General features: G+C 48.4%; 2 protein-coding genes across 2 annotated transcripts in view; one reads left to right on the top strand and one right to left on the bottom strand.

Annotated features, from left to right (window-relative positions):
- Positions 1-5,964, top strand: part of TMEM243 (transmembrane protein 243) — a 10,061-nt gene extending 4,097 nt beyond the window's left edge. Inside the window, exons 3-5 of the mRNA XM_070754955.1 lie at positions 1,853-1,903; positions 3,260-3,364; positions 5,376-5,964. Coding sequence (XP_070611056.1) covers positions 1,853-1,903; positions 3,260-3,364; positions 5,376-5,498 — 279 coding nt within the window. The 3' untranslated portion in view covers positions 5,499-5,964. The remainder of the gene's footprint in view (positions 1-1,852; positions 1,904-3,259; positions 3,365-5,375) is intronic.
- The window catches only part of DMTF1 (cyclin D binding myb like transcription factor 1), a 24,829-nt gene continuing 19,891 nt past the window's right edge, over positions 5,376-10,313 (bottom strand). The window contains 3 exon segments of the mRNA XM_070754954.1: positions 5,376-6,981; positions 7,839-7,983; positions 9,724-10,098. Of these exon segments, the coding sequence (XP_070611055.1) occupies positions 6,872-6,981; positions 7,839-7,983; positions 9,724-10,098 (630 nt within the window). The 3' untranslated portion in view covers positions 5,376-6,871.

Genomic DNA, 10,313 nt, shown 5'->3' with positions numbered 1-10,313 from the left:
GGGACTTGCAGGCAACGTGTGTACGTTATCCTGCCTTGGAGTGTGATGGAGCAATTGTGTGATTGTGTAATGCAGGCACAATGGCCGGCCTTTAGCCTGCAAATCCGCTCGCTGACTCCTACAAAGAGCTCCTTGTCTCGCACAATCCGGACACGTCTCAGTTGGGAGAGAATTAAGGGCGGAATTTCCTCGGCTTTAACAGGATTATTTCAACACACCTTTGCAATTTTTTTAAAATTATATTTTTGCCGAGAGCCTCTGGCTTAAATTCAAGTGTAACACTCTAGACCAGTGACCGCAAACCTGTTTTGGCTTGCATGCCCACAGTCATACCCTCCCCCGTTTGTGCATGCGCACAACCCCTGCGCTACCCCCTGCGTATACGCACAGGCTTCACTGTAGCCTCCAGACTCCTGCTGGGCCATTTTTCACTGCCCTCCAGGTTTCAGGCTTCCCTCAAGCCTCCTGAGTGCAAAAAATGGCTCAACGGGCAAACTGGAAGTTTATTTTTGAACTTCCAGGTGGCCCATTGGGCGCGTTTTTCCCCCGTCAACAGGCTTCAGGAGGCTTCCCTAAAGAACAGGCAAACCAAAAGTCCATTTTTTTGAACATATAGTTTGCCAGTTGGGGTGTTTTTTGCACTCAAGGCTTCAGGAAAGCCTCCTGAAGGTGAAAACAACCTTCCCCAAAGCCAAAAATCAGCTTTCCAGCACATAACAACTTGTGTGCCTTCCAATATGACTCCATGTGCCATTTGTCCACTATCGTGGCTCTGGACTTTAGTTCACATGGATTTGTCTTATTTTTCTTATGGGCTGTGCAACAAATAGCTTATATTTTGGAGTTTGTTAGATGGAAGTTTTTATCCTTCGCTGACGTCCCATCCTTCCTTCTGTTGATGTTCTCCAAAGAGCTTGGACCACATGGTTTTCAAAGCCCCCAACCAACTTGATACGTCTTGGAGACTGAGATCTTCCGTGTTGATGGAGATGTGGGTTTATTTTCTTGTCTCACCAGCTTTGTTGTGATCCCGTCACACACAATCTGACGTTCGCCGTAAATACCTTACGTTTTGGAGTTTGTTGGAGGAAGCGGTTATCCTTCTTAGTCGTGGCTGAGGAATTCTAGGATTTGAAGTCTTTTTTTTGGAAGGCGTCTTCAGGGACCTCTCGCAAGGTCTTCGTCACGGCTGATTGGATCTCTTCTATGGACAAAAAACACACCCTGCCACAACGCACTACGCATCCGCAAGTTCCTGGCCAATCACCAGGTGCCAACGCTGCCCCCCCCCCCCCCATAGTCCTGGCGTTGCCCCAGCAGACTTCTTTTTGTTTCCTCGGATTAAGGCAGCCCTGAAAGGAACCCATAGAAGAGCTCCAATCAGCCATGACAAAGACCTTGCGAGAGGTCCTCAAAGACGCACGTACTGGTCATGGCAGAGTCACTGGAAAAAATGTGTAGAGGCCCAAGGTCAGTACTTTGAAGAATTTTAAGTGTTTGTGCAAATCTGTTCAATAAATTACTTTTTTTTAAAAAATTGCATTACTTTTGGACCGCACCCTGTATATCAAAGAATGAAAGGCAACGGGTCGAAGAAGTGGGGGACAAGAAATTGGGCTTTTTTTCCATACAAGGGAACCCAGGAATTATGACTTGATTCACACAAAGAAGCCAATTTGGGGATTGCGAAGGGGGCTGAAAGTCCCTAAGGAAATTTCCCTTTCTGTCATTTTAAAAGGAGTTTGGTATTTATTTTAACCCGGCGCCAATATTCTGCCCTTTTTTCCATGGGTTCAATATTCTATATTCTGCAGAATACACCTTGTTTATTTGTTGTCGTCTTTTCTTTCAGGACAGAATAATCAATTTTGCCATTGGCATCGTAGCTTCCTTGTTGCTTATAGTAAGTATTCCGCTTAGCCCTGCAAACCTAATTCGGGAAGCAAAGTTAGGTACCAAAATGGTCGAGATCAGATTTGTCTTTTGCAGCTAACAAGGAGGCATTAATTATTATTTTTATTCCCCATTTTTATTCATTTCATCCATTCCAACACCTTTTATAAGGAAGGTGGACATTTTGGCCTTGGTTTAATTTATTATTATTTTTCCCCAAAACCTTCCATTTATTTTCTGCAAACACTGATAACTTCCATTTTCTTCGCTGTCGTTTATAAATATTTATGTACTGCAGCTAAACAACACAGATTGGAGCACTTTGATAGAGTGGGTGGCTGGGGAGGGCCGGTTTAAAAAAAGAGGCCCCCACCTGAACATCTGCTTGAAAAAAACAAGGGCAACCCTGGATCGATCCGCTCTGCCTCCGGCTCCACCCAAGTTGCCAAATTTGGCTCTTGCGTAGGGGAGTTGTTAGCGAAAAAGAAATTAACTTTCTGTGGTATAAAAAATCAGATGCTGCTGGCTTGTTGCCACCATGAGGAACATGGACATGCTGGCAGTCCCATGCTTAATGACCACAACCGAGCCCATTTCTGTCGTAATCTGAGGTGTGTTAAGTAAGCGGGTCTTGACCTGTTTTTATGATTTTCCTTGCCGCTGTTGTTAAGTGAATCACTGCAGTGGTTAAGTTAGTAATGTGGTTGTTAAGAGTACGGTGGTCCCTCTACTTAAGAACTTCTGGTGGCCCCAGTAGGCTCGTGTTTCACCCTCCCCAGGTTCCAAAGGCCTCCATGGAGTTGAGAGAGGGTAAAAACGCCCTCCCCATCCCCCTGGAGGCTCTCTGGAAGCCAAAAACACCCTCCCAGAGCCTCCATGCCAGCCAAAAATCAGCTGCCCAGCGCACACATGCACATTAGAGCTGAGCTACGGCAACAGCTCGCGTGCCAGCAGTTATAGCTCCATGTGCTACCTGTGGCGCCTGTGCCATGGGTTCGCCATCACTGCTTTAGACATTTCTTTCAAACATTTTTGCATCTTTTCATTCATCTGAGTTTCAGTTAGCCGGCCAAATACTGAACTTATGTCACTCCAATTTGCAAGTGGTAATGGTCAAGACTAGCTATGTTAGCTTGATCAAACTGTATTTTGACTAATTTAGTTTTACCTTATATTGATACCCTCAAGGATAATTGTTTTCTATCAGTATAACACTCAACTTATTTTTCTTTCCTTCCTTCCATCTTTTTTTCTTTCTCGTCTTTATTTTTTCTCCTTTCCTTTGTCCTTCTTCCTTCCTTTCTTTTCTTTGTTTTTTCTTTCTCTTCTTTCCTTTTTTCCTTCCTTCCTCCCTCCCTCCCTGCAGGTCACTTTAATCAGTGCTTTCGTCTTTCCTCACCTACCTCCAAAACCAGTGAATATATTTTTTGCTTTCTGCATCTCCTTGAGCTGTGTTTCGGCTGGCATTCTTGTAAGTGTTGCTGTGTTTACTCTTGTGAAAATTAAGTAGGGAACAATAGTGTCATGGCTACCATGGAGAGCTGTCCAAATATTGAACAGCCCAAAGTAAACAAGGATTTAAAGTCCACAAAAAAGGTCTTAAATTATTTGTACTGGCTGCGGTAGCAAGCATGGGGCCCTAAGTTATGGCAGCTGAGTCTGGGTAGTTATAGGGCAAGAGCCCCAAATTTCCTTCCTTCCCGCAGGGTGAAATAATGAAATAGCGGATGATTTTGTAACAGAACTTTTAATTAGATTTTGATTGCCCAGACCTCTGTCTGTGGCCGGCTGAATCGGCATGACCTCTGATCGAATTCACCACTGAAGGAAATGACCCAGGTCAGAGAAGATGCCTGCCAGGATTGTGGTTATGAAAAGTGGGGCTGCCCCCTTTCTGATATCCCAGCCCTGCGTCATCTCCTCCTCCACTGGGTTCGGTTCTCGTTGCCCATAGCTCAGGTCCCCTGCGACCTTCTCCCCTTTGCTGGAGATCACCAGCCCTAGAAGTCACCCGGAGGCGGTCAAGGGTTCTTCTCAGATAGTGAGGTGTGCCCCCATTTTGGGGGGGTGGGAGAGCGCGGAGTGATGCCAAGGTAAGGTCCTGTGACCTTGGGGAACGTGCCTTTTTCTTTGCCGCGCCCTACCTGACACTTGTACCGGTACCGTCGCGTTCCTGGGCGTTGTGTCCAGGGCAGCCCGTTCTAAAAAAACCCCACCTCGCGAGTTAGAGGTTTCATTGAACTCGCGAGACGTTTTCTTTGAGAACGGGCTACCCTGGACACAATGTCCAGGAACGCGATGGAGCTAAAGGGGTTAGGTCGGATGCCCATCTCGTGGTCCACCCAGTCCCCGCCCTGCCTGGCCTGTCACCCCCAAACTGCACCCCACCGCGAGACGTGTGTTCTACCTCACACTTATAGCTCCGTTGTGTTCCTCAGCATTGTGTCCAGGGCAGCCCATTCTAAAAGAAAACACCTTGCGAGTTCCAGAAGTTTGATTGAACTCGCGAGATGTTTTCTTTTACAACGGGCTGCCCTGGACACTATGCCGAGGAAGGCGACGGAGGGTACCAGTACAAGTATCAGGATATGCGTCCCACTCCCCCAGTGGCAACCCCCCCCCCCAGAGAACCACAACAGAGCTACAAGTATTAGGTAGGATGCCCGTCTTGTGGCCCACCCAGCCCCCGCCCAGTCCCACCCGGCCTGTCACCCCCAAACTGCACCACCACGAGACGCGCGTTCTACCTCACACTTGAAGCTCTGTTGTGTTTCTCAGTGTTGTGTCCAGGGCAGCACATTCTAAAAGAAAACATCTCACAAGTTTGAGAAGTTTGATTGAACTTGCGACACATTTTCTTTTAGGACAGGCTGCCCTGGACACAAAACCGAGGAATGCGACGGAGCTACAAGTATTATGGAGAGGGGCAGTATACAAATCTAATAAATAATAATAATAATAATAATAATGTAGGATGAATGTCTCGCGGTCCACCCAGTCCCCGTTCTGCCCCACCCACAAGTATTATTTAGGATGCCGATCTCGTGGTCCACCGAGCCCCACCGCTCTGTCACCCCCAAACTGCAAACCGCCGTGAGACGCGTGTCCTACCTCGCACTTGTACCTCCATTGTGGTCCTCCGCATTGTGTCCAGGGCAGCCCGTTCTGAAAGAAAGCGTCTTGCGTGTTCGAGAAGTTTTATTGAACTTGCGAGATGTTTTCTTTTAGAACGGGCTGCCCTGGACACAATGCGGAGGACCACAATGGATGTACCACTACAAGTGTCAGGTAGGATGCACATCTTGCGGTGGGGTGCAATTTTGAGGTTTATTTAGTCGCGGTGGAGAGTTGGAGGGGGTGTGAAATGTTTCCTTCTTCCTAGGGAGGGTGTAGTAGAAAACAATGGAGACACACTGTTCTAAGACAATGTATCAGTCTCCTCTTTTTAACATTTTGTCCCCCCCTTCTCCCCCCCCCTCCAGATCTACTGGTATCGACAAGGAGACCTCGAGCCTAAATTCAGGAACCTCATCTACTACATTTTGTTCTCGATCATTATGCTCTGTATATGTGCCAACCTCTACTTCCATGAAGTGGGGAAATGACGAAAGGTCGCAACGCACCCGGGCGGCTCCTCGGTAGCGTTTTTTCAGCCGGGCTTTCTCAGGAGAGGACCGGGAGGGCGTTCCAAAATAAACCGCCAAGACGCCGCCGGCAAAGACGTCGGAAGGAAGACTCGGAGGAAGGGTCCGAGCGGACAGGACTTGAACGGTCCTCCCTTCCTTCCCGCCGGAGAGGTGGAGTAGCGTGAGGAGACGAGAGCTTCGGCTTTAGTGGGCGGGTTGGGGGATAAAACCACAGAACCGCTCTTATTAGTGCACTTAATGAACATTCCAGTTGTACAACGCTTGTGTTTTTCAGAGTGGCGCATCCTTTCCCCCCTCCCATTGTGGGGTGGGGTTGTGGGGGGAGAAACCGGCCTTTTTTTTAATTACACTGTACAAAAAAAAACCCCCTGCAGCACTGCAAATGTCTATACTACATTATAAATAAAAAAGCCATTTACTATGAGAGAAGAGAGAGAGTTTCTCGCCCGCGTTAAGCTGGTTAATTTCCGCTCCTTCCTGCGACGACTGACTTGCCGCGTTAACTACAAACTCGTCGTACGTGAACTAAGCTGCCAATCGAACGCAGACTTTAACTTCGGAGGAGGCTGATAATTACAGACGTCAATACTGATTTGGATCATTTTTTTTGTGTTGTTGTTTTTAACCGCAGTCTTTTGTAGGTAGGGAAGAGTCAGGCTGCCTGGCCAAGCTACCACCGAATTTCAGCTTCGTGTTCCTCCGTAGATGGAACCGTCCAGTCGCCGAAGCTGGTTCCGATGAAACGTCTCCAGGGAAGGGCGATCAAGATGGACTTCCTTTGGGTTTCTAAAATTGATTTTTGAATCAAGACCAGGTGGACTCAGAGATTTAAAACGGACTCCTCAACTTATCGCAGGTTGAAAGCCTCCACGCTACACTCGGAGGTCCGAGCGGTAGTATTTAAAGACTAAAATCCGATCATCCATTGCCAGCAACAGATTCTTCAGTTTCAAGGAAGATCTCGACCCGGCTTTTCCGCTGCTCGAATAGCCCGGAATACCCTAGAAAAATAAAAATAAAATCTTTTCTCGTCTCGTGCCTTCTGGCTCCCTCTCAGTAGTTACAAGGCTGTAACTACAGTCTTTGCCCCAAAGCGGGAAGGCCGGTACAAATTCCAAACGGTGTAACCTCAATTCCACATGCTCGTTTACTGCTGGTAGTAGCCTGGAGCATTGGATTTTCCTTGCTGTCCATCCCGAGCCGCCTCGGGCGCGGAAACTTCGGAGGGGAGCGGTCAAGATCACAGCAGAGCGCCAAAGGTGCCTCTAGGCCAGCCCTGCCTGGTTGACCCACTTTTGACCAACGCAGGAGTTCACGGACCGGAAAGACCCTCAGTGACAGCTGACTAAGTTCTCCATGCCCTTGGAGTCTTCGGAGCTAGGGCTGTCCAAAGAGGAGCCGGTGATGTGAGAATTCTCGCCATGGTGTTGCAAGATGGGATCTAGGAAGAAGCAAGATACACAACAGGTTGTTAACACGGCCCGTCTCCTCCTGTGCTGGCTTAATGCGCGGATGCAACCTGCAACACTTTTTGAGGCTGGCTTCTGCAACCTTTGACTGAAATAGGTGTTGAAAGAGCATGCATGCACGCCATTGTACATGCGCAAGTGCCCACGACCATAATTCAATGTTCAAGGGGGGAGGGGGAGGCGAAAACAGTTTCCCCTGCCCCCCGGAGGCCGGAAATGGCCTGTTTCCCAACTTCTGGTGTGCCCAGTAGGCTCGTGTTCCACCCTCCTCAGGCTCCAAATGCTTCCTTGGAAGGGGAGGGGGTAAACACCCTCCTCCACCCCCACCCCTGGAGGCTCTCTGGAAGCCAAAAATGACCCCCCCCCCCGAGATTCTGTGCAAGCCCAAAATCAGCTGGCCAACGCACATGCATTTTGGAGCTTAGCTAGGACAACAGTCTACAGAGAGGAGCGACATACAAATTAATATTTTAATAAATTAAATAAATAAATAAATAAACAGTTCATGTGCCAGCAGATATGGCTGTGTATGCCACCTATGGCACCCTGCTATAGGTTCACCATCACTGTCCTATAGCAGGGATCTATCCACTGACTTTCCACTCTTAATGCCTTCTTCAACCTGACTGGGACCACTCCCCCACTGTCCCATCAGCCCCCTCGAGTGGCTCTTCTCATCCTCTGCATCAGCCGGCAGTCCCGCCGGCCCTGGCTCCTCCTCCTCCTCAGAATCTGACATGGCCAGAGGTGGACAAGGGGCACTCGCAACAGGATACGGAACACGAAAGGCGGCCACGGAAACCACGCTGAGGTTCGGGAGCGTCTCTACCTGTTAAGGTGGTCAGCGGCAGCACCGATTCTCCGTCGATCTCATCGGGCGTCTGGATGAAGCCTCGCGGAGAAGGCACGATGAGGACGGTTCCGTCCAGGGCGGACTCTTCCACCTGCTCTTCGGCCGTGGGGGAGCCCAGGTCCTGCACAACAACCACAACAACCACCGTTTTCCGCAGAATTTTTTTTTTAAGCCTTTCGGAAAAACCCACCATCCCAAACAAAAGCTGAGCGACATTTCTCTGCTACAGTCAAATCCCTGCGAAGAGAGAAGTGAGAATCTTAACAGGGTGATGGCTATTAATAACTGAGTAACGCCTTAGTAACTCCCACAGCACTGCCTTATGCCTGAAGACACTTATCCGCGGAGTAGGGCTAAAATTGCCATTCTCCTTCTCCTCTTCCCTAACGCCTCGGCTATTGGCTTCTTTACGCTTGGTCACTTTTGGTGGTTTGTATTTTAGGATTTACGATTTTTAACTACGATTTGTGAATTTGACGTCTCTCTCTTTGCTGCTTCTTCCTTGCCTGTCCACTCCCGCTTGGCCGGATGAAGACTAGCAGGAGCATTGAGACTCATCTACCGCTTCCTAGCGCTTTCACAGCCCTCTCTAAGCGGTTTAGAGAACCAGCCTCTTGCCCCCAACAATCTGGGTCCTCACTTGACCGGAAGGACGGAAGGCTGAGTCAACCTGGAGCTGGTGGTGGGATTTAAACGGCTGGCTGGGGAATTCTGGGAGTTGGAGTCCAGATATCTTCAAATTGCCAAGGTTGGGAAACCCTGGTCTAGACAACTTAACAAAATGAAGAAGCTCTTGATCTGAAGTGCTGTTGCATCGAGTCTGCGGAGAGGGGCGGCATACAAATCTAATAAATAGTAATAATAATAATAATAATAATAATAATAAGCCCTACATGGCATTGGGCCAGAATACATCCGGAACCGCCTTCTACCGCACGAATCCCAGAGGCCGATAAGGTCCCGCAGAGTTGGCCTTCTCCGGGTCCCGTCGACCAAACAATGTCATTTGGCGGGCCCCAGGGAAGAGCCTTCTCTGTGGCGGCCCTGGCCCTCTGGATTAGAGATTAGAATGGCCCCCACTCTCCTTGTCTTTCGCAAATTACTCAAGACCCACCTTTGTCGCCAGACATGGGGGAGTTAGGATATTCCTTCCCCCTAGGCCATTACAAGTTATGCATGGTATGTTTGTGTGTATGTTTGGTTTTTATAATAAGGGTTTTTAGTTGTTTTATTAAATTGGATTGTTACATGTTGTTTTTTATCATTGTTGTTAGCCGCCCCGAGTCTGCGGAGAGGGGCGGCAAACAAATCTATTAAATAAATAAATTATTATTATTATTATTATTATTATTATTATTATTATTATTATTATTAAATAGCCGAGAATACTGTATATTTCCAGAAACCACATCTATTTCAACAGCATCTGTACAAGTATAGTCTGAAATGTAGCAGTGTCCTGTCTTAGTATGAAGATAAGGCAGCCGAGTTAAACCCTGACTCAGTCATGTTTGGAGTAGATCTGCTTAAATAATTGGGAGGAGTGAGTGTGGCTACATTTAAGGAAACTTTCTGGCACTGATATACTGCCATCATGTACATTTCTCCAATTCTTTGCTATTTCTATGGGTCAGGGGCACATGCGCAGAAATACACAGCAAACAGTGTATATCATCTGTACCATTTGCTGGGAGGCAGAATTCTCCCCCCCGCCTTTGTTTTCCTGCCCCAAAACTAAGGTCCGTTTTATACTCTGAGAAATACGGTAAATCCATTTCACATTTCTGCCAGATTTGGAGAATTGTGTCTGGGGGCCACGTGTACCTCACCTCAGAGGGTTTGAGAGTGTTTCCCCCCTTACCTCGGAAACGTAAGTGCCAGCCAAATCCGACGGACAGTTATCGTCCCGCTTGAGGTCTGAATTCAGAAGGTCAATGCCTACTCGTCGCAGGAGCTCCGGGCTGCTTCTGCTGCCGAATTTGGAGGAACCGACGGCGCTGAAAGCGGATGGGTCTGCCCCCGGGAGTTTGGAGGGGTGCAGGTCCTCCGGGAAAGAGTCTGTTTCCAGGGACGTCGGCGTGCCCGCTAAGTTGACGGGCTGCATGTCCGGATCGGCGCTCAGTTCCACTTGGCTGGCGGGTAGAGAAATATCTTCGGCCGCCACGGTGCGGATGATGACGCTTGGCGCGTGGCACTGGACAGTGACATTCTCGGACGTGTTCAGCAGGTGCTCTGGCTGCGGGAAAGGTGGTTTGTATTTGGCAAAGGAAATGCCAAGGCTGCAAGGTTTGGCAAGGCGGAGACTATTCTGTTCACGGATCCCTGGAGCAGATTCCAATCTCAGAAATCACTTACAGTGGCGCCTCTACCTAAGAAGGCCTCTACTCACGGGCTTTTCTAGGTAAGAACCGGGCGTTCAAGATTTTTTTGCCTCTTCTCAAGAACCATTTT

The sequence above is a fragment of the Erythrolamprus reginae genome, chromosome 6, assembly GCF_031021105.1.
Source record: "Erythrolamprus reginae isolate rEryReg1 chromosome 6, rEryReg1.hap1, whole genome shotgun sequence".
NCBI lineage: Eukaryota > Metazoa > Chordata > Lepidosauria > Squamata > Dipsadidae > Erythrolamprus > Erythrolamprus reginae.
The sequence above is the reverse complement of the archived record's forward strand: the minus strand, read 5'-3'. Positions and strand labels throughout refer to the sequence as shown.